Source organism: Empidonax traillii, unplaced genomic scaffold (assembly GCF_003031625.1).
Source record: "Empidonax traillii isolate 1590-97213 ecotype Southwest subspecies unplaced genomic scaffold, ASM303162v1 scaffold824:size280585, whole genome shotgun sequence".
Classification (NCBI taxonomy): Eukaryota; Metazoa; Chordata; class Aves; order Passeriformes; family Tyrannidae; genus Empidonax; species Empidonax traillii.
In genome coordinates, this window is record NW_020956017.1 from 91,658 (window position 1) to 115,637 (window position 23,980).

At 39.0% G+C, this 23,980-nt stretch overlaps 1 protein-coding gene across 2 annotated transcripts in view; it reads right to left on the reverse strand.

Annotated features, from left to right (window-relative positions):
- The window catches only part of TSPAN5 (tetraspanin 5), an 88,096-nt gene that overhangs the window by 6,910 nt on the left and 57,206 nt on the right, over positions 1-23,980 (reverse strand). Inside the window, exons 2-5 of one of the 2 annotated variants that reach the window (XM_027901945.1) lie at positions 17,281-17,331; positions 6,237-6,383; positions 4,290-4,460; positions 2,298-2,423 (exon numbers count right to left, since the gene is read on the reverse strand). In XM_027901945.1, coding sequence (XP_027757746.1) covers positions 2,298-2,423; positions 4,290-4,460; positions 6,237-6,383; positions 17,281-17,331 — 495 coding nt within the window. The remainder of the gene's footprint in view (positions 1-2,297; positions 2,424-4,289; positions 4,461-6,236; positions 6,384-17,280; positions 17,332-23,980) is intronic. The other variant, XM_027901946.1, reaches the window with a different exon arrangement.

Consider the following 23,980-nt stretch of genomic DNA (forward strand, 5'->3'; position numbering starts at 1 on the left):
AGCAGAATATTCAGTTACTGCCTTATCGTACAATAACAATGAGCAGAAGAAGGAACTACTCAAAAAAGTGAGAAAATCAGCCAATCTTAGCTAGGTGTACTAAACACCACAATGCAATCAAATTGTGGAAAGTGACAAAGGCAGGCAGTGGAGAAATGGATTTTAAAAAGCAGCCATATGGAAAAAATTATCTCCTATTAGCACTAAAGCTCCTCTGTTTCCTCACTTTGCAGGAAGTACAACACCAGGTTGCATTCTGTCAATTGCCCAAACTGGATTCCCTTAATGGACCTTTAAGATTTGAACCACTTGTATCTTTCAATGAGACGAATGCTTCTGTTCCAGGATCAAAGTGCCAAGATCTTCAAGGCTGTAAAAGTACCTAAGATTCTGACAGAGGGATTTTAAGCTTTCTTCCTTGTAACTGAATGCTTCATCATTAATGCCTTCGGCCTTTAGCCTTGGAATTCATTAACTGAAGGAAAGTATGAAGAATGCAATGGAAATAAACAAACTTGACTACATTTGTCTATACAAGAACCTGCTAAACTATAGCAAAGTGAACTACAGGAGTCAAAATTTGTTTTAAGATACTTATTTTAGTCTAACTTAAACTTACCACTTCCTGATTCAAGCTAAACTAGAAGCGAGTTCTGTTCAATAACGCATCCACATAACTCTTTGCATCAGTCCAACACTGAATACTAATTCCAAAAGGGACAAATTTGCTTTTCCACAGAATAAACCTCCATTTAATCACTGCAACTGAACCAGTCACAGCTTGTTTACAATTATATCCATCATATACATGACTTCTAATATTTTAAGTCTTTATTTTAAAGGCAGTTAAGAGTGTTGCTTCCTTACAATGAATGAGAATAATCTTTAAATTTCTGGTTGCTGCATCACACTCTAAGAAACTGCATAGCCACTTACACAACAAATATATAGAGAGAACTTTAGGATGGATTATGTATTTATAGGATTACCTTGTACTGCTGTCACTGGTTTGGTTTTATAACAACTATATCTTTAAAACTGGGTTGTGATGACCTCTCTGTGTGGATAGGTGGGCAGACAGGCAAACAGTACAGGGAATCCAAAGCATAATGTAATGCTTGAGCCTAATCCACGTTTTGTTTTAGTATCCCATTGAAACATTTTCAGCTATGTTTGTGAGAAACATTCAAATTACTGCGAAGACACATTCACTGCAGAGGAACCAGAACCAACTTGTGCAAGTGGCAGTGCCTTATCAGGAGAGGGGGAGTGCAGCAGCAGTGACTGGATGCCGGGAGCAGAGACTGCATTGCATTAGCAAGGCAGGAAGCACCTGAGGTGCCTGCTGGCAACTTGCCTAACTTCAGTCAGTGCTAGACTCATACATTCAAGGAACTCTTAAGTCATTCCAGGTGGAGAAAAAGCCACAGCTGAATTGCTTGATAATGCATACACTCAAAGCCAGCTTCTTTCGAGCTATATGAAAGCCAAATGTACACACCGTTAGGCACATAACAGTCTCCATGTACACACCCATCCCTGTTCCAAGCCTTTCACTGTCAGTGAATGCTTCCTTACACTTTCGTCCTCATTCTTGATCATGTCCACACTAGCAATGAATGGCTCCAAGATTTTGTGCTTGATCCAGAACTATAACTATTTTAAAAGACAAGAAAATTTACAAAAAAGCTGCTCCCTCAAACAATTTCTGACTTCTCAAGTCTGATTTCAGGTGACTGAAAGACAGGCAGTAATATTACAGGGGAAAAAAAGAGGATGTGAAGATGTCTATACCCGACTCCAGATACTAATGCAAACATGTCAATTCTTCAGGGTACAGACCGACATTCATTACTGTACCTGGAACAAACTGGGTCAAACTGGCTGCAGCCTCAGGACACTGCATTAAATAATGAATAATATCTCCTTCAGTGTCTGATCTTAAGAGTTGCTGTTCTGATGATTTTCAATTGAAAGCTCGTATCCTTCAACTCATTAAGAGCTTCTGCTTTTTATACTTGCTAAAATTAACATTTACATTCAGCCAAGCCCATGGTTCTCTCATTCTAATGAAAAGCAACAGAAAACAAACAATGAAGACTTAAGTTAGCTTAGGACTTTTGCTGTCTGCAGAAAAGTTAGTGGTAAGCTGAGCTGCAAGAACAAAAAGAATACGGGTTGTTGAGAAGGCAATGATTATGCATGATTTCCAGACAAAAAAAAATAATTAAAAAATCTTGAAGAGTGTATTACAATTGGAACAGCAGACCAATCCTACCCTCTTGACTGTCACTTACAGCAGGGTCTTTAGTACAGCAAGAGAATGGCACACCACAGCGCTCTCGACTTGCGTTGGAATCTGTGCAGTTGAAGTAAATATTAAGGTTCCAGTCATCAGCTCCAAAAGCCCCACAGCACTGCCACTAGAACAAAGAAAGGAGAGCTTCTTAACTTTCAGAACAAAAATCTCAGCATTAGTAACAAGCATCACTGCTGCCAGTTTCCCTCTGGCTTTCAAAACAAAATTTGACACTCCCACCGGCTTCTTTTGTTTGGTTGTTTTTTGAGGAGTTTTTTTTTTGTTGTTGTTTCTTTAAAGAGCATTCCAAACCTGTAAGTTGTTCTAAAGTTATCATGTGACTAAAGTTATGCTCACACCCTGCTATGCTGCTCCCTGGAGAGAAACCAGTGGAGTGAGCTGAAAAGCCCAAACAATACCATAGAATTGCACGAGCCTACAACCTCAGGCTCGAGGGACAGTAGAGCCAAGAGTGTGACATTCTGTCTAGCCTAATGTGCCCAGGATTCTCAACAAAACTAATCAGCTCTGAGGGCTACACCAGTACAGCTATTCCTTTAGCCATTTTGGGGGGAATTTTGCCTATCTGCACCTCAGATTGTATGAACACACTGTTTCCTGAGCATCACACACTTCACAAATAACATCTTTACTGAATCCTTCAAAGAGTACATTTGCCAAAAGGCAGGCTTAGTCTCTGGCAAAACATGCCGAACACACAAAGAACTGGTGTGCTTTGCTGAACTACGAAGAATGGACTGGAGATCAGTGGAGCACTGATGGTTTACAGCATTTAAGAAGCTAGCCCAACGAACCCATCTATGTCAACTTAAAGTTTTAAAATGTAAAACCCCACAAACAAACCACATCTTTAAAAGCATTGGAATAGCAATTCTCTCTTTCTAGATGCTGCACAGTTCTCTTTGCAATACCTCAACATGTTGCCTTCAAGTACTATCTTTACTGGCTGAAAAAGTAGCTCGATCTCCAGACTTGTGATGACCCTGACTTATCTGCTAAGAGTGCTAATCCAATAAGGAGAGAAAGCTTCATGTAGTGACTGCAGAGTTGGACTGCAGACTTTTGGTCACATACAAATGGACCACTGCTTTCAGATGCAGTGACCTCTGACCTTCTCCCAACTGGACAAAATTTCAATCAGCGCAAGTATCCACATCCTGTTACTTGCTGTTTTTCCCCTAGGCACATAGAAGCAAATCAAATGTTGAAACTATCTTAATTGCAGAATGCATAAAAATTAGTAAACATGAATTCAACCAACACTTAACCATCTTAGCCACACAGGGCCAAATTCAAAGAAGAGTTCATCAACACAGGCCAGAACCAAGTTCTGGACCAAGAAGGTACTGACAGAATAACGTGTGTGCAAAAGCCAGTGCAATTCTCCTTTACACACACTGTTAAGTTACAGAGCTTAACCCTCACAAGCAGGTGTATCTCTGGCTTCACCCCTCCCTCCTAAGTGCAGATGTAGTGTCTTAGAGACTTTGAGAACAAGAATCACTTAGAGAATTTAGAGTCATAATAACTCTATGAGTGGCCCAATTCCACTAAGTCTACTTCAGAAGAAATAACATTGTAGTATCATTTGGACCAACCAAATATCTCTGCCACTCTGCAGTGTGGCGTAGCAACTCTAATGTTGCTAAAACTACACCAACGTTCATCTTACGACCAAATTAAACTTAGAAAAGGAATAATTTTTTTAACAGGTGTGATAGCTCCCACAACAAAATTTGTCAACTTAATGCATTTGCAGCACTAAGTCTTCCAGCATAAGTCACCCCTACTCTCCACCTTGTTTTACTAGGTCATATGTCAACAAATAAACCACTATTCACAGGTGCTGTGCATTTGTAAAAGTTCTGTAAAGACAAATATACATATATATATATACATTCACAAGTATTATATGCTAGAATATTTCTTTAAAGTAAGCTTTACAAAAAATAAACGTAGTCCAACTTACATATTCCTGTGTAAAGTCTATGAGGTTTTGCAAATCAATGTCATCTCGGTATGCTCTGATGTTGTTGTTTATAAAGAAATACAGCTGGTCCTTTATCCAGTCTTTGAAAACAAATGCTAGAACACCAGCAGTCAGCTCCAAGAAGAAAATAATTCCAAGAAATACAGAAAACTATGAAGAAAATAAAAAAAAGGTTAAAATTGTTTTCCTTTATGACCAAAAACTTTTTTGAGGCTCATAATTGTATCCAGTAATAAGGCTTTATTTGTTTCAATGCCAGTTCAAGCCATTCTAGCACATAGGAAAGTTTAAATTAAAAATACACCATTTCTTATTAGGGCTGTAGTACAGAAATCTTAATTCTAGTCTAACAAATAATAGAAATGCCAACAAATTCAAACTTTGGACATTTCACTAGGATTTTCAAAGAAATTCAAAAGAATTTGCTGTAAGTTTCAAGAAAATGGCTAGTCATCACATATTAGGCCCTTGAAAACCCATCTTAAATTTCTACATAGGCACTTAATATTTTCAAAGGCATGAGCAACAAATAGTGCCAGTAAAATGCTTTCTACATAACTACTTCTTTAGCTACTCTCACTGGCAAAGCTTTGCCTAAGCAGACAAAGCAAAAATTGGTAACAGCAGAACTTAATTAATGACTAAGTCAGAGCAGAATGTCTATGAAATGACTCATATCCACATTAAAACCAAATGAGGCTGCTATGATTAATGCAAATGCAATGGATGCCAAAGGCATTACTAATGATCTGCCACTTTCTCTAAGCATTTCCACTCAGTCTACACTGTTTCAGAACACACAGGGGGGTCCTGGTATACTGGAAGTCCATCCCTTTTGCAACTGCGCCTTTGAGTTTCATTTTAATATGTTCTCTGTGTGTGTTCAGATGCATTTTTAATTTCTCCTGCAGCTGCTGTATGGGGAGCTATTTCTGGTACAGCAGATGGGTTCATTTTAGGCAAGCTAAGAGAAGCAAGGAAGATGAGAAAAAAAAAAAGTGTTACAAGCTGCTTTATAAATGCCTCAAGAACTGTAACTCTCAATTGCCTCCTCCCCATATACAACATGTCTGTGGGAGCCAAATGTGTCACTTGGAGGCAGTTATTTCCCTGAAAGCATTTTCATGTACATATTAACTGTTAATGGTTATGGAGACAGAACTATTACCCAGGCTGTGCCAACCTCTGGAAGTGGGAGTGGTGGAGGAAAGAATCTTACATTTTTATTATAAATCTTCAACTTATCTAAAATGGAACTGTCATCCTCATCTTCAAAGCTCACAGGAGGAAGGCTTTCAAAAAACAGAACCAAGCTACTTAGATAAAGGAGTTCTGCACACTGAGGTATGTTTGCATATCAGCAACTCCTTTCCTAACCAAGTCACGTTTTCTTTACACATACTGTGGGCACATTCTCCTCCCATCTTCCTTCTCAGGCCCCAGCACTGAAAGTAACCAATGAAGCCTTTCCAAATCAGCTGAACAGCACAGACTGAGGATATCAGCAAGCAATCCCTCCCAAAAGCCCTATCTCCTCTGTACCATGGGGGGCACTTGCATAGCAGAAGCCGCATGGGTCACATTCAGGGGTGTATCTACGTCCCTCATATTTCATAGGCAGCTTATGATGGCCTCCAAGTTGAATACACAGATTCTCAGCAGAAATTTCTCTCTTTTTGTGACAGGGAAGCAAAATATTAGGCTATATCCATATGAAAAGCAGTAATTCCATATTATGATTCTTACCACCAACAATTTTGAACCTTAAGACAACACAACCAGTAAGCACTAGAGACTGAAGAGCTGTGAAGTGCTTTTGTGGTACTCTCACCCAGGATAACACCTTCCTCCCCAAAATACATTTTAAAAGCTTTACACAGTTAAGCAGAACAGATAACATGACATGCTGCTGCAAAGGCTACTTACAAATTTGAGGAGAAAAGTATTTTCTCGTAAAGCTCCAATGCATCCTGCAAATCCCAATATGAACATTACTCCTCCTACCACTAGGAAGAGCCAAACAGGATCAAAGCCTCCTAGGTCGGTGATGGAGGAGATATTGGACAGCACTCCCTGGGAAAGAGACAATGCCAAGGGATAGTAAGCAAGTTTAGCTTTCAGTTGTACAAATTCTGCCTGCATTTTTCTTTTTGAAAAGGTAGAAGGTCACAGCAAAATAAATGTTCTGAATTACAGCAAGAAAACACAATTAAGAAAATATTTGCATTCCAAAAGAGATAAAAAGTGCAATTACGTACAATGTTTCTAAATCAACATGTGAATGAACAATAAAACGTGCTTCTAGAGCCTTCTGTGAGAAACCCCTAGAGCATTTTCTGCTTCTGTAGCTATAAGGAGTTGTCTTCCAGAAAGTCAGAATAGATATCTGAACAAAACTTATTACCCATGCTGAGGTGTGTTCTACGTATCATATACACCATTTATACAGTTACACACGCTACGACAGAAAAAGCAGTCAATAGCAATAAAATCACCTTGAACTTAGCATTTATGCTCAGTATTTACCACAATCATCAGGAATTAGAAGTGATGTCCTAGGTTGCAGCATCTTGCAACAAAAAAATTTTACACCCAATTTTGACAAACTTCATACTTGGCCAATTCAGATTCAGGCACCTCCACTGCCAAAACCTCATTCTAGAAGTAAAGTGGCTAATGACTAATTAGTTAACAGGAAAAATTTGAAAATAATGTAAAGTCTCTTAGTGGGACATAAGACAGTCTAAGGACTTGTCTTGGGATATGGTTTACACTAACCTAGGTTAGACCTATCATATGTTAAATCACATATGCTGTGTTTTAGATATGACAGTCAGCACAGTCTGCTTGTAATGCCATTTTCGCCTTAGAAGCAAAGCTTGGGTTGTGATGCCAGTAATCCCTTGGCTGATGCTGAACAGATGGGTCATATCAAGAAGCAAGTACAAAGTCTCCCTTATTCCAGTGTGTTTGCACAGGAACAGTTTCAGTTTCCTAAAGCCTTTTGGCAGAAGAAAAACGCTGAAGTGTTACTATTTCTTCACTCCCCTCCCTGGTGCTGTAGGTCAATGCAAAGCACACTGCTGCATTTCCTCAAAGAAGCTTGAACCCAGGCTGAGCACTTGGGACTACTGCTTCCTACTAACTCCTGATTATTTCTGTGGCTTGAAAAGCAGCAATATAGACCCTTACACCTACAGCTCCTTATTTGCAGAATTATTGGCTCCTTCATCCTTTTCCTTTTTCCTGTTCGTATCCCCTTTGTTTCTTTGAAACAGTCCCAAACCAGCAATAATTTAGAAGGAAATTATTATAACCTCATTTCCAGAAGTTGATATTAACATTTTTAATAGATGACTGTTCACAACTGTGGCTTTAGAACTGTGATTATTTTATATATATAAATCAATTTTGGGCCACTCAAAACATATCAATTGTCATGCTACCAATATTTCTAACACATTACTTCACGTAGTCTGCAACCACTTTCACAGAGCTTCCCAAGCAAAACTGACATTGAGCAAGTAGTAAACGAGTACAGTACTCAAAGCTTTTTAATTCTGCAGACAAGGACAGACTAGATAAAATGTACACGTGAATTTCTCCAATGCACACACCAAGGAGCCTTAGAACAGGCCAGTAGGCTAAAAGCAAAAGAAAAACCTGAGTACAACTCAGTCCTAAAGTACGAACGAGAATCCAACAGCATGAATGACATTCTCAAAGCGGATTCTTCTCCCTCCTACTACAGAAGACTATTGCCTGACAGAGGGGGATGAAAAAAAATTGAAAAGAAAAAAAAAATCACATTCTTCACTTTCCTCCTACATTACATACTGTACTAGCCTTACTGTCATTCATTAAAAACACAAAAATAGATGTAAGGAATGACATAACTCAAAGCCAGGACTGCTATCAAAGCAAACCAGGCGGCCCATCCCCTCTTCTGGGACCATCTCAGTGAAGAGATGGTACACATCAGGATGAAAAGAATACTTACCTGCCATTAACACTTATATCAACTTGTGCAAAAGTTTCCCACTACTTTCGCTTCGCTACACTTGTCATAGAAAAGAAATCCAAGACCACTTTTTGGCTAACAAGCAATATAAACAGTATAATCCAATAACACACAAACCTTTGAAAAAATCTGGGCCTTTGGCTATGGCCATACACAAGATAGGAAGCATGAGCTCTGCCTCAAGGGAAAAAAAATCCTACTGAAATGATGTCTTCACAAAGTTTTAAAGTCCTTTCTTCTGTGCCTATATAGTTACCACAACACGAGAATAAATTCTACCTTAAAGTAAGCACTACTAGTCTTTTCTTTTAATATTAGCTGATTTGAAGTTGATGGACCATAGAACAGTAGAGTGTAAAAACAATCCCTGGAGAAAGGATGTGGCCTTTGTACTGTTTGTATTAACTTAAAAAAAATCCAAGATGAATGAACAACCATTTCAGTCTCTCTTTGTATGACACTTCTTCTTTCTTTAAAAACACACAAAACAAAACTAAATAAATCAACAAAAAAAACCAAAGAAAATTAGTATGCTAAATCAACCTCTTTCCATATGAAAGTAGTAAAATTCAAATGAAAAGAAATCCAGTTGAAATTCAGCTCACATTTGTGGACAATACTCTTAGAGAAGCTAGTCATAATATAAAGAAGTGTAGCAAGAAACACACCACTTTGCATTTTGCCACACTGCCATGAAAGTCGATGGCAATAAAATTTATTGAACCAGTTTTATACTGTTTTTCTGATCATGCCCTTCCCCTTTACTTTACTTGATTTTCTAGCACAGCCGGGCTCTTAGGACCATGGCATGCCACATGTTGGCTGGCCACCTGGCACAAGTCACTTATCCCATCTCTTCCAGGTTCCAGCTCCTCAGGGTAGCTAGGATCTGACATGCACTGAAACAAAACAACACAAGCTTTATCTGCCATTATTTGCTGTCCTTAGAAAGTATCTTATGTGCATCTGTTGCTAATGCACACACGGCTATCATAAGCCTAGCTTGGATAAATCCCAAATCATACATCCTGACAATGCAAAGCACATACTGTGTAATTCTCATTTGTACTGCATATGAACCCCAAGTTATCAGTATTCTGGAGGGACATCTCAGGATATACAATCTTCAGAGAGGCTTTGGCGATAAAACAATAGCCAGCAGCGGGAATGAGAAACACAGACAGTGCTCTGTGGTTACAGCTAGAGATGCACAGGGGTAGTCTGATAGAAGATTGCTGCCTACTGCTTGAAAAACAGTTTTCCAGTCTTGTTTTCTGGACACTGACAGATAAGCTCTCTGAAGATACAGTAGTGCAATACCCTGAAGAAAAGCATAGTTTGCTTCAAGCAGCAGGGCAACGACTGGGGAATATTATCTTGCTTTATACTGTTAAGAAGAACTAAACGCACAGTCCCTCTAGGCACATACTCTTCCTCTCCACCACAGGTTTCTATAACGCCTAATGTACCAACTACCGCAGTATTCCGTTTGTTTGGCTGCAGTGGCTACTGCGAGGGAAAGTTGGACAGAGATGTAAAAACAGCTGGTAGTGACCAATTCTGTCTTCATCCCATCTTTAGCCAAAAGCAGAAGGGAATATTTCCAGAGGTGCTTGAGCAGAAGATCAAGAATCTCATATTCTAACATTGCATCCTCCAGTGATCTGCTCTGAATCCTCAGGCTGAGCAGTCAGTCAGGAATATGGTGACTGTCCAGTTCTCACTTGCATCAATGCAAGATCTAAACAAATCAACCAAATAGTTTAGCATCAGGCTTTCTACAAATGCAAGATATTTTTTCCTCAGCAATGCTACTGCAGTTGCCCACTTCAGCCTTTACTGTTAAATACTTGCAGGTATTCTGATACCTTAACTTCTAAAAGGTGGAACTATTTTTTTTCCTCTAAACAGACATTCTCATTTTGGAAGCATGGTTATTTTTGAGGTACATGCACATCACTTTCTTAGTAGTTTAGGCACGTGTGTAATCTGTATTTGGCAGGAAACACTTTGTTTGTAAAAAGCTACATACTCTTCTCCCTATGGTATGAACTTAGAGCTCTGCTGTAGTCCCACAAGGAGAGCTAGTAGGACATGTTCCCTGGCTAATCTCCAGATCATCTGTTTGCTCTGCTCCTCCACCCTATGTGCTGTATATAACAGTGCATGAGTTGTTAATTAATCTTTTAATCCAACACAAGTCAAAATTTGTTTGGGGTAGTGAAACAACAAAAGCATCATCCATAAGTGAACTAAAATACGTAACAGTGAAGTTATGAAAAAGGTTCCTTTATTTGTGAAATGTATTTCACTTCAACCACTAGGATGCAATGATGCATGGATGGAACAGGAAGGACTGACCTCATATTTCTACCCCACCCCAAATTCAGCAGAGAAGGTCCTGCTCTTTTCTCCAACAAAAGGCACCTTCTACCACACAAAGAAATATGAGACAATCAAGCCAAGGCCTAACAGAAGCTCCTGCAGAACTGGAATCTTCTTCTTACGGTATGTGAGCACAGGCAGAAAAAGTCTGAGAAATTCCTGACAGGTCCTCTGTTGTCATGCCATGTTTTCCCCATGGCCAGAGCCCTCCGCACTAAAAGTAGGATCTCATGTATTGCTCAAGGCAAAGGAAAACTGCTGGTCTTGAACACAGGAACTAAAGAACGCCCTTCCTGATATTATAGCTGGGCAATTGTCTACCCTTATCCCATCAGTAAAGAAAAAGAAAGCAACAGTCACATGCAAAAGCAATAAGGGTGTATACCTCACCCCGTCTCCATTTTGTACTCTTTAAGATCATCAGAACAACTTGTACTACTTTCCAGAGTAAAGCTTCTGCCTTTGGTGCACATCTACTTTAATATATCACATTCAGCAGTTCATTTGAAGTGATCACACACCAGCTATGCTTCAGTTCACACCAGTCCCAGAGCACACAGACAAGATTACTTACAAATGAAGATGTGCCCCTGGAACATAACTCTTGCTCCAACCACTAGCAGGCATTCAAGTTCATGAGATCACCCTAGAACTAAGCTGAAGAGAACTCAAAACCTTTCAAAACCTGCAGAGTTTGCAAGCTGGAACTTCAACACCATTTCCTGTCCTACTGGTCCACACCGCCTGCATTTAGCAGGCACAGCCTCTGCACTCTGAACCCAAAGCCAGACAGTCACCTTGGCTGGAGCAGTGCCTCAGTGTTGTCACACCTATACAATCTGATGCAATCCTGGGTTCCTAAGGAGGCCAAAGAGAAGGGAGTCACAAGTGCACTAACAAACTAGTGAGATTTCCAGATCCTCTGCTGTTGTGAACAGCTGCTGATTTAGCAGGCCCAGTACCACACTGCAGGGCAAGAGAACAGCATCAACTGAAACACCAGGCAGCAGCAATTTTGAAAAGCTGACCCTGTAATGAAAATTCAAGGCATGCTGAGTCAGAGACACCTTAGGAGAAGTGTCATCCTGGGGAACAAATGGGTAATACACTGTGAGAATATATGGAATTTGTCCCACAGGAATGCGTGTAAAAGAACAGGACTCAACACAACAGTAGGATGGGAGAAATCAGCTACTTTTTACTTTCCATTTCCTCCAAGATTGGGGAAAAAAAACCTCCTCTGATGCAGAATTCCATTCCTGGAAGGACAAACCAAAAAGTCCAGAAGATCAAAAAAAGATTAACTGACACAGGATCTTTTGAAACATTTCTTCTTTGCAAACAGAGGTTTAGCATTTTCACAGGCTTGTCTGTGGGACTAAGAACCACTGGCAAATAGGAACACGTGGGGGTGATGGTAAATAAGAGTATTTCTAAATGCACGATTTTAAAATGGAAAAATGTCTCTCTGCTTTGTTAGTTATAAAATCCATGCAGTTTCCCCATGCTGCGCATCTGAATGAGAATGGGGAATGGAACAATAGTCATTGAAACATGCCAAATTAATTCTACTTCAGAATTTTGTCTCTGCAAGCAAGAAACTAGCTGGGGGATGTTTACAAATCTTATTTCCTTGATTTTTGTTGGTTTTGCATATCCCACAGTAAACAGTAAAAGCAGCATTGTCTAATAAATGAGAACGACTAGTTTCGTTTCTTGCTCTGACAAAGAGGAGTTCAATAGGTGAGTAACTGGCATAAACACATTACAAGATACAAATTTTTTGATTTTTCAGGATTCAGGGCTATAAAGTGTTGGAACACTAGTAAACTGTTTAGGATCCTGTTTAGATTACTCATCTTTATGTACTGAAATTTAAACAAAATGTAAGAGTGAATATTAGTATCACTCACTCTCTTACCCAGTCATGTAAAATCCACACACAGTCCTGACTTAGAGGCAAGATATATGCTTTAGGTATCCTTCAGCCCATAAAGAACCACAGGATATGTCTGCAGTTTCCTTGTTGGCAATAGTTTTTAGAAGAACTGTGTGATAGACATGTATGCATAACAATTATGGAGTGAGTAGAGCATCGCTCCTTCTTGATGTCTGCCACTCACTGGGACAGTAAGAGAAGTGAGAATTTTTTCCTGAAAAGAACTGTGGTTTTCACTTCAGGGCAAGGAGAGACAGACTTGGTCTGACAAATTGTGACTGTTTCTATGTAGAGAGTTTGGTCTGTCCCAGAACACCAAAGCAGGCCTAAATCACCTTATATTAACAAGTAATAGTCTATCTTAAAACTTGAAATCCAGATCTAGAGCTCCTGCTCACTAAGAACACTATGCTGGCACACTGAGGTACCATACTGGTACTCCAAACTGCACACTTGTTCTGAGCTGGAGTGTCTACCAGTTATGCTGATTTAACAGGGAAAGCCTAGAAACCAAACTTATGCACATAATCAATTTCTTCCACTTCTCCCTCTTCATTTTAGTAAACTTAATACACAAACTAAGTTAAATCAACAAAATTTGCAAGGATCTGCAGATTTTTTTCCCTACTTTAGTATCTCTACTTTTGTTACCTCCTAAGGAGTTTACCCCAAAACCACAGTTCTTTCCTTCTAAAAAGTCTGTCCCCACGGACAGAAGACATAACAGCAATTCATCATTAGGCTCACTACTCTTGAATATAAATCTCCTGCAGGTAGCCAGGAAACTTATTTTCCAAAGCACCTACTGGCATCATACCATGAACAACCTTAGAGATCTCAAAATCTAACACATACAACAAAGGAGGGAAATAGACATTTTGTACAAGTCTAGTTTATTTTCAAAGAGTCAACAGAAGGCATGACTTGAAGTGGTTAAAAAAAGACAGTGAAACATAAATGTTTTCCCCTGCTGCTGAGCAAAGGTAGTTTAAGTTGCTGGGGCTTAGTATAGATTCTTTTTATGTTAACAGTGTTCATGTCACTGTTGCAGGGAGAAGGGTGGAAATTAGCTGCCATGGATGAACTATTTTATGGTACAAGCCCAAGTCTAGCATGCCTGAAAACACTGTGAGACTGTGAGCTATACAGTACAACCATGTATAGATCACTTTATTCGTCCTCCGAGTTTATTGCCCCCACCCACCCCAGCTTTCAGGTTCATGACTCAGAATGCTAATTGCCCAGTTTTTGTTTAGGGCTGGCTGACTGGCTGTCAAGCCAATTCTATTGCCTATTTGACAAATGAGCTCTTTTGCCTCCCTGCAAAGGCTGTAAGGAAGGTCACGAGACTGTATATTGTGCTTTTCTTCTTTACAAGAAAGTTTAAAGGGGAGAATTCAAGCCAACTGAGAAAAAAAAAAAAAAAAAAAAAGAAAAACTAGCCACCAAGTTCACAAATCTACCACAAACTAGTTTTAGCCAGCAGCAAATGGAAATCTTGTAAAGTGTGGATTATTTCTTTTTGTCTTGCAGTTTTAATGTGGCCTAGAACACTATCTTTTTACCTTAAAAAGATTCTGTGAAGTAGCAAAAGTATACACAAATTTATGACCGGACTGTAAAACTACACAGCTGGATATAGAGTCATACAATTCAAAACAGAAGTAAATCAAAATCCTCCCCACCACCAAATGAAGTAGGAGTCCTTCTGAAGACCCACTGCTGCAAAAAAAAAAAAATTACAAATTTACGTTTATACATTACACAATAACAGCATCAAGTTCAGCTTTGACAAAGAGTTAGTTCATTGGGCAGCAGCAAGTCTTCGCAGAAGGCTGAGGTCATCTGGTCACCCAGATCTGGCTGCCTCAGACCATGTCCTGACTCTTTTTGAAAAACCTCCAAAGAGGGAGACTCCAAATCATCTCTGGGCAAACTGTGTCAGCGCTCGGTCCCCCTCACAGTAAAAAAATAAGTGTTCCCTGATGCTCAGAGAGAGCACCTGCTGTGTTTCAGTTTGTGCCCATTGTCCCTGTCACTGGGCACCAATGAAAACAGCCTGGTTTCATCCTCTTCCTTCAGGTATTTACAGACATTAGGATTCCCCTGAGCCTATCCTTCTCTGACTCTTAGTCTTTTCTTGTAGAAGAGATGCTCCAGTCCCTTAATCATCCAGACAGCCCTTTGCTGGACTCTCCCATATGTCAACATCCCTCTTGTACCAGAGAGCCTAGAACTGGCCCAGGTGTGGCCGCACCAGCGCTGAGTAGAGGGGGAGAATTCCCTCCCTCAACTTGCAGCACTCTAGTACAGCCCAGGACATCATTAGCCTTCTTTGTCACAAGGACACAGCGCTGGCTCACGTTCAATTTTGTGAACACTAGGACCCCCGTGTCCTTCTCTTACAACAGCCCACAATGCCTAAGCAATATCCAGTCCAGGCTTACGCAAGAATCAGTCTAACTAGAGAAGTGATTTTCAGTTAAGATACAGATCTCTCAAACCTTGGGCGTCACCTACTTGGCTTTCATCTCTAAATCCTCATCTGCAGTAAGAACAACTCTGTCTGGGATCTAACTCATCTGCCCCCCACTGAGTTACATAGGGCCTATGAGTATCTGGAACTTAATCCTGCTGACTGCAGCTTTTGGCCAGTGCCTGCCCCCTGGAGAGCTGAGTGAAATAAAGGACTCAAATTAGCTTGACACAAGTCCATTTTTCCATACCTCTTGCTACAAAACTGTAGCAAGAACTCAAATCCGTCTGTGGTCAGGAGCTCTGTGGTTCAGCTACACCTATATGGCATTTTGTTTGTTACAACCGTGAACTGAAACAGTCCACACTAAGCACTGTAGGACACAACAGCTAAAAAAGCTGGGAAAAGATGCTCATTTTCAAGGAAAAACCTGTGCTTTAAACCAATAAAGAGTATTTTATTTATTAATTTCTAAAGGAAAACCTACTGCATATGGAGCCTGAGCTAACACGAATTAAACCGCTGTAGGCGGTTTTATTTGCTTGTCTTAAAAACAACATGGCATTTTCTTCCACTTTCAGAATCTGATTAAAAATGGTTTAAGATGACTTGATAACAGATGTCCAAATCTCAAGTAAAAACATGAGCTATGGCTTCTGGCTATTAGCAACTATGAATTGAATACATTTTTCCTAGGAAAGGGTGCATGCTTTCCCATATAGAAAACACGTAAACCCTAAAAAAACCACTACTCTGCCAGAACACCTTCTAGCTGTAGGATTGGCATACTTTATACTTCAAACACTAGACCACAGCTGTTTTTCCTTTGCCTGCCCATTGATTCTAAAGAGGAATCACTTCTGTTACCTACTGCAATGAAACAAAAATGTCTAAATCTCTTCTAGAAAGCCACTCCAAAATAATGCTGTTCTCTTTGGCTTAGACACAGGTACAATGCTCTGAGATTATGCTCAGAGTATTAAAAATTAGATGTTTTTGCACCTTTGCTGAATGAAAATAGACACAGCACCTCTTTCCAAGCCTATTCAAGCTCTCAAACATCAGTATCATATGATATGTAAATATACATAATATATAGGTGTCAATTAATATCCCATTACTATTTGTATTATTTACATTTAAGGCATATGCAGAGAGCAATCAAAATTTAAGTTAACAACTCACCTCTGAACCAGCAAAATTTGTTGTGAATTTTTAAGTGGCAAAACTTCAGACTGTGTTATTTCTTCTGCTGCAAGCGCCAGTTATAATGACTTAAGTGAACATCAATTTGTAACTTACTCAGTGTTTTCCATTAAAAGAAGAAAAAACTATTATGTAACTGAACTTCATAGCACCATTGTTATCGGCCAGGTTTTATTATTTTCAATTTCTTAAACAAAGAAGAAAAGGAAACTCTGGCTTTCATTTTAGCTGTTGTCTTTTAGCGAGCCAACTCTTCATCCAGTAACCCCAGACATACTGACTTGTTTTGTATATTATGTCTTGATATTTTATCTTCTTCCCAACTTCAGCAGCAAGCAAACTGAGAATTGGGCTTTGGTTCACAAATGTTTTCTCTTTCCCTGCCCGCTCCTCACACACACACACTTCTCATTTTGAAGATGATTTTACAGTCTTGGAACAGAGAGTATTCCCCAAAGGTTTGCCTTGGTTTTCAGGGTTCATTTTGTTTCTCATTTTTTTGTTTTTGCATTTTTAACAGGAACAGCAAGTAACAAGTTATGTTAGGGCAAAGCCAAGGAGGCCTATTTTCAGGCAGCTGCTTTATAAGACAATGTAGGCTCCCTCTCCATTTCCTGGGGACACACAGCGTGAAGACACACGGTCAATACTGCCTCAGTAAAGGGTTCTGATATCTGAGCTGCAGTTTGAGTGTGCAAGGACCGAAATGGTTATTTTATGTGCGAGTGTTGGCCATGATTTCTTGCCAAGGTATTCTTGGGAAAAATGCCAATGATGTTCCTCTAGGTGACCCAAGCCAAGGTTTTATTTGACAGAGAGGCTTGATTCTGTTTCAGTAGAAAATGTGGGAACACAAAATACATAGCATATTACTATTTCAACATTTCATCAGAAAAAGAAAGATAAAGAGGAAAAACAAAGTTTGGTGCTATATAGAGCTTACCTTCTCATTCCATGCCCACAATCCAATCCCAAGAAATGCTATGCCAAGGAACTAAAGGAAAAGGAAAAAAAAATATCAGAGCAGGAACTAGAAATTTATGGTGGGTTTTGTAAGGGATTTTTTTTTGGGGGGGGGGGTTGTCTTGGTTTTTTGTTTTTTAGTTTTTTTTAACATAAATATTGACTCATCTCCTCTGTTGGAGGATCAATTTTATCAGGACTGAGAGGCATTTATAATATGTATCTAGTTGTTTATTTCACAACCATTGTAACTTCAAGAATTTAAAACTTGCACAACTCAGGGATGTTCCACATAGGAATAGGAAGTGCAGTAAGTGTCACTTTATCAGTATTGAGCAAGTTAAGTTATTTTTGAGTTTGCCAGATTCAAAGCAGACTGCACCATCAACACATTATTTTATTATTGTATTAACACCACCTGTACAAAGTATCTGTCCTCACAATGCTCCCAGTGAGAGAAAGTGATTAAAATAAAGTCCTAAACACACATGCATTATCAGTTTTAGCAACGTTGTCCACATAAAATAACCTATGACTTAGGGAAAGGAGGGTGCAGGGGAAATAATAAAAACTATACTGGTTTGAAAGCCTAAGAATTTTTAAAAGCCCTGAAGCCAACATTTTATAGCTTTCCTGATACTGAGTGTTTCTCTATTTCATAAGGGAAGTTAACATTCCCTTTCTCCTCCAAGGGACTCAAAAGCTCCAAACTCAAAAGACAGTCTTTCCTCCATTACGGAAAAGGGAACAGCACCCTAGATTTTGTTATATCCCTGTATTTCTCCATTCCACTGAATAGTTTAGAGTGCATCACCTCCTTCCAAATCTACAGGATTTCCATACAAAATCTACACTAAAGATCAGTGAGACAAGCAAAACAGGCAGAATAAGCATTCCATCTCCAAACATCATTCCAGCATTCCATCTCCCAACATCATTACTGCATATTTGGCATGATACAGTAGCTATCATGTAAAGTGTTTAAAAAATATATAGCAAATGTCTGAGCACATCTCCAAATGTCCATCTGTCCAACTTGCATATCTGGTTTTTAAAACCTAAGTGCTCACTAAAAAGAAAACTATATTCACTCTAGTTTTAGAGCATGTAATGGGATTATTGCTCACACAGAAAACTCTGGTCTTCTTTGTGGTTACTCCACACTGTGGTGGTACAAGTCTTATTCTGGCACACAAGTACACTTTCCCTTGGGATCTATGTAAACAGTTAAGTATCCTAATGATTTCTCTTTTGCAAAACAGGACAAAAGTGGGTTTCTGTTGAAAAGTGTGAGGAGGCAGGAACATAAAACTTAAAAGCTTTCCTAGAAGTTATTTCAACACTTTCAAAGAAAAGTGCCTTCCTTACATGCGCCTTTTTTTTTTTTTTTGAAGGGTCACTTTTAGCTTTGTACCACAAAAATATCTGTAAAGCATAATTCAATATCAAGTAGAATATGCTCACTGCAATGCCCTGGAGTTCCATAACATTGTTGCATTTCTGTGACTTTCTCCTCCAAGTGTGCTTTGCCAGCTACCCAAAGGACCATGCATACTGGGAATGAAACTTTTTTTTTTGACTTTAAGAGTCATGACTACAAATTTAAACAATGCTACAAGTCAGCATTCTTCAAAGGAAACTGCTGCAGGCTTGGCCGCATTTTAACACAAGATAAACAGAAATTTTTCCTAGATGGAAAAACATAACTGTTGGTCAAGAAAGTCTTATTTCGGCAGCCTTAATTTTCATGAAGTATGAAAGGTGGATTTGAGAAAGTCGTACAGTCTCCTGTGATATGCCACCTGAGCCAAAAAAAGCTCATCTTACCTGTAGCATGACTGCTTTTTTTATTATGGTTATAAAGCCTGCCAGAAGAGTGTGTGTAATCCTCCTGACTGCAGTGATTATTTGAAACTTGATATAAAGCTGTTCAAGTTTCCAAATTTCTCAGACAAAGTTCTTTTTTGCAGCAACAGTCTCCTTTTCCTCTTTCTTACACAACCAAAGGCACAACAGTTGAAGGAACAGGAGTTGGGGGAGTAAAGGTGGAAATAGCTATAGTATTATAAAACTCCTTAAGTTGCATTTGGAAGTGGCAAATTGTTATCTGTAAAGAGGTATAAAACATTATGTTTTACACAAAGTTTAATATGGCTTTGAACAGAACAAGTGTGGAAAACCAGAATGAAAGAATTTTATCAGTGCATACGAGTGTAACTTTACAGACACACACGTCAGCTGCAAGTCTGGCTCAGATCCACTCACTTTATACACTTAATCTAGTCAAGCGTCTCGATCCTTCACCAGAAGTTGAAACTTAAGGATAAGATTACCTCATGGGTTGTAAAAGGTGACTTAGACTACAGGGTCTCAAGCCAGACCTCCATTTACAGACTGAGTAATCAGACTGTACTATCCTAAATTGAAGCACCTAAAAAACTGAGATTGTCAAGCTTCTGTCAAGGGAAAAAAAAACACAAAACAAAACAAAACAAAAAAATTGAATTCTCTAAGTTTTCAACAGACTCAAAGAAACAGAAATGCTGTTTTGAGCAGATAAGAAACAGGAATAATGAACAAGATCCATTAGTTGAAAAAGGTTCAGAATGAAATCATGAACTCTATCACAGGATGCAACAAATCAAAAGCTTAATGGTACTCAGAAAAAAGAGGTTAGCTAAATTAACGGAGCATCCATAGCTGTTGGAATGCAATTCTGATGCAGCTCCTCGCTCAAAGTTTTTATGCTGTTGCTCATTGGGAGATTATAATCAGGAAAAGATCTCTGTATGCATGCTTTTTGTTTAAATGTCTCTTGCCTTGGAGAAACTCTACTTGCATTACTTGAGACAAAATACAGAGGCAGACGGACCACTGACCTAAGCCCCTACAGTCATGCTCTAGAAAGGCCCACCTTCGCAGAAACACAGCCTGCTATGGCAACACAGGAATCCCCACTGGCAGAAGACAGCTGCTCATGAGAAGATTTACACCTCTCACCAGGATTAACTTCAGATTTTCTTGACAATTATGAAAGAAATTCCTGCATAGCCTAAAAATATCTGGAAGTGCTTAGCAAAAATCCCTCTATTTGCTCTTAGAAGCAGAAGTAAAACTGGACACATATCCTGATTATCTTGCAGCCCTTCTGCAGATGCCTCCAAGACAGTCTTGTTCTGCTTGACTGTAACCATACAGAAATCCTCTTTACATCTGAAGCACATGGGAAGATGGTGAGATGGCATACACAATCTCATTTAAGTCTGGAAAATTTAATTTATATCCACTAATTATTCCAATGAGCAATAAGAAGGTGGAAGTTTGCCTCATTATCTACAAAACACTTAACAGAGAAAAAGTCTTGGTTCTCCATAGACACCAAGTAAGACTATTTGATCTAACTATAAATGGTGCAAAGCTTGTAAAATCTTGATACTTTTCCTTTTTATAAAATAATTTGCAGGAGAATATTAAAACATTCCTCTAGAATATTAGCCTTACTAAAAAACAGGCATAGTACTTTCTCAGTCATAGATTTTCTATTCACAAACATAAAACAAATGTGTTCCAACTTTTTCTTCTATAAAGACTATATGTATTTTAAAATAGAACATGCAGCACTACATTTACTGTTACTCTGCTTGTAAAATTCACATGCAGTTTTCAGAAGTGAATTGATCAGTAAGTGTTTCAAGCTGCATATATCTTATTTTCAGTCTTGCCTTCATGGAGGAAAAGGATTCTTTGTTGCTAGGGATGCAGCATCATACAGCACAGTACTGCATTTAAAAGCTGCTGGGGCAACTACTAACACAAATGCTAGAAAAACTTTGAGAGGAGTTTAGTTGTCGAGGGATCAGACATTATTTCATATACTGAATTTTTCATCTCAGCTGACATTCTTAAACAACTTGGCACCAGTTTTCAACCAAAAGGACAACAGCAGCAGGACAAGCAGTAAAAGGTTGGTAATGTGCCACATGTATAAACCAGTGTATGTACAAGTGGGGTTAAATTAAAGACTTGTGAGGGATGGAACTCTAGTGCAGCCACATAATTTCACCTTCCCTATAACAACAAAAACATACTAGCAGAAGACTGCTAAAATTGTCAGAGTTCAGAACTACAGCTTACTTGCATGAACTTTTTTGGTTTTTAGCCCCATATTTTGGCAGTGTGAAAACCTCCCACCTGCCCTTCCCTGTAGGTGCAAGAACTTTGTGCACAGTGTTAGCAAGGACTGTTAGAAAGGAGATCTATCAGGATTCCTATGGGCACTTTGGTGTTTCTCCCATGGCAATATGCTGTAGATTATTCACAGAGCAAAATTTCCTTCTGTGTGATTCAAGCCAGCACAGCATGGGAATACAGGGTACAGTATTTTACTGACAAGCACAGCGGTGATCAGGACAACATGAAGTGTAGTATTTCACATCCTGAAATACAATCAGGAAAACACAGGACTTCTGAGCTTTGTATATATATATATATATATATAAAGTAGTGCTGACAAGTTCCTGACTCCAAAACCCCAGATGAACAATTTTTCCCTAAGCACTTCCTCTGCAGCATTCTGTGCTCAGACTCAGAAACATTTCAGCCAGAATACTCACTGCCTTCTTTAAAGTACTTTATGCCAAATCAGTCATTTTGCTTTTGAAGCCAGGGCAAAAAGGAGCTCTGTCTGTGCCAGAGCACAAAGGATTTTGTTGTTTGTTTTGTTGCTTGTTTGTTTTTAAGTAGCTCTGACAGAAAGAGCACCAAGCCAGAAATTAAAATGAAGTTTCACACAGTTTTTTTCTCCCCTTCATGCCACTGATGTGTACTCTGCTTAAAATATGTCAGCTAGCATTCTTGAAAAAAGAACAAGTAGGACATCCTCTCAACTCTACAGCTTTTGCACCCCAGTTTCAATAATTTTTCCATTCTTAACACAAACTGTTACAGTGTTTCATTTTCATGTGGCTAAACAAACGTGCTGATGAAAGGAGAGGCAAACTTCTCAAAGCATACATACACATTTACACATTATGCTAATGCTTACAAAGAATGCATTCTCCTAAAGCCTATTCCTTGTTTGCCTTGAGATATTACCAGCAGAAAAGCTCCATGAACGACAGTCAGTGAATGAAGATGCTGTGTAGGTGACTAATTACCATTTTAGTTCACGGTGACATTCAGATATAGACTACAAGATGTCAAATATATTTCCATTTTATGTGCAGCCTCTAAAAAAACATTAAACCACATTTCACAGGTAACTGTTTCAGTAATACCTTTTCCCTCCTGATACAAAACACACACATGTGGAAGAAAAAAAGAGATCCCAGTTTCCGCACATCTTGCTCAGCTAAATCAGAGACTTGACTGATTTTATAGAATTATCCAGAGTAGAAAAGCAGACATGAGAACACAATGAGAAAAGCTGTCTTCTCCATCTTGCAGGACTCTTTAGTTTCATGTTCTCTAATGAGAAATTAAGCGCGTATGACCCAAATTTTCAAAGCAAGATGCTATGGCTGTTCATGTATGTTTCGGTTTCATTTTGACAAGTAAGCAAGATAGATACACTCCATCCCAATGCACAGTCAATTGCCATTGTTTTCTTACTGCCTTCTCCAGTTCTTTAATTGCAAAAGCAAGACATCTGCTTTCTGTTACTGTTGCTCTGTGTATTTATTTTATTGCTTTCTGGTGGTGCAATTGTAAGCCCTGCCAATGGGCTTGGAGCAAAAGTCCCTAAAGACTGAAGTCCCTCTCCTCTTGTCCATAGAAACTGATATACTAGAAAACAGAGAAAGGAGAATGAATTGGACCCTATTTCCCCTGCTTCAACTTTTCAACAACTCCCCTCAAGCCTAGAAAAAATAAATTTAACTCTTTCCAAATGCACACAGACTCTTCAAACTCAGGTGCTGATGTCTAAAGAAAACATTTGTTTGGAGCAGATTTATTTTAAAGCACACAAAATTTATTCATCACAGTCACTTCTTAAATTCTTCTATTAAAGCTTTTGGGAGTTTAACATTTTTGTTTCTATGGGATATAGCTCATTTCCCAAAACCAGTACCTTTTTTCCCCATACAAAAATTAAAGACCATTAAGGTCTTTGGTAGGCCACCACTGCCACACAACAATTAAAAAGCCTATAGAATTGAAGTAACAAGACATCTCCATTAACTGTCCCTTTGGTACATGCATCTGGCACAGTTCCTATCCCTTCTCTCCTACTCTTCTTTACACTGTCAATTGGTCCTTGTTTCACAGGACTCTCTTTCTCTGCTCTTCCTGAGCCCAAAAGACTTTGTGGAAAGACTAAGAAATTCTGCTGCACACACCTCTTCAAGGACTTCTTCCCCACATTCAGTTCTGAACTACATTAAGTGCTCCATGACCCTCTACTTTTCCTGTCCAGTCTTGTTCTCCTCATCAGTACTGTTCCATCTCTGGCTCAGTCCTCTTCACTGCAGCTTCTACGCCCAAAGTCAGTTTCTATCTTTAAAACCGTCCAAAATTACGTAAGTGGTCGTGTAGCAGGGTATGAAAACAGAATGGGCTTAAAACACAAATACAAGCAGCAGAAAAGTATAAAATAAAAATAAGATAATTGGGGGAAAAAAACCTAAACCTGAATTCCACATCCTCTATCAGTACACTCATTATTTCTTTTTGGCCATTTT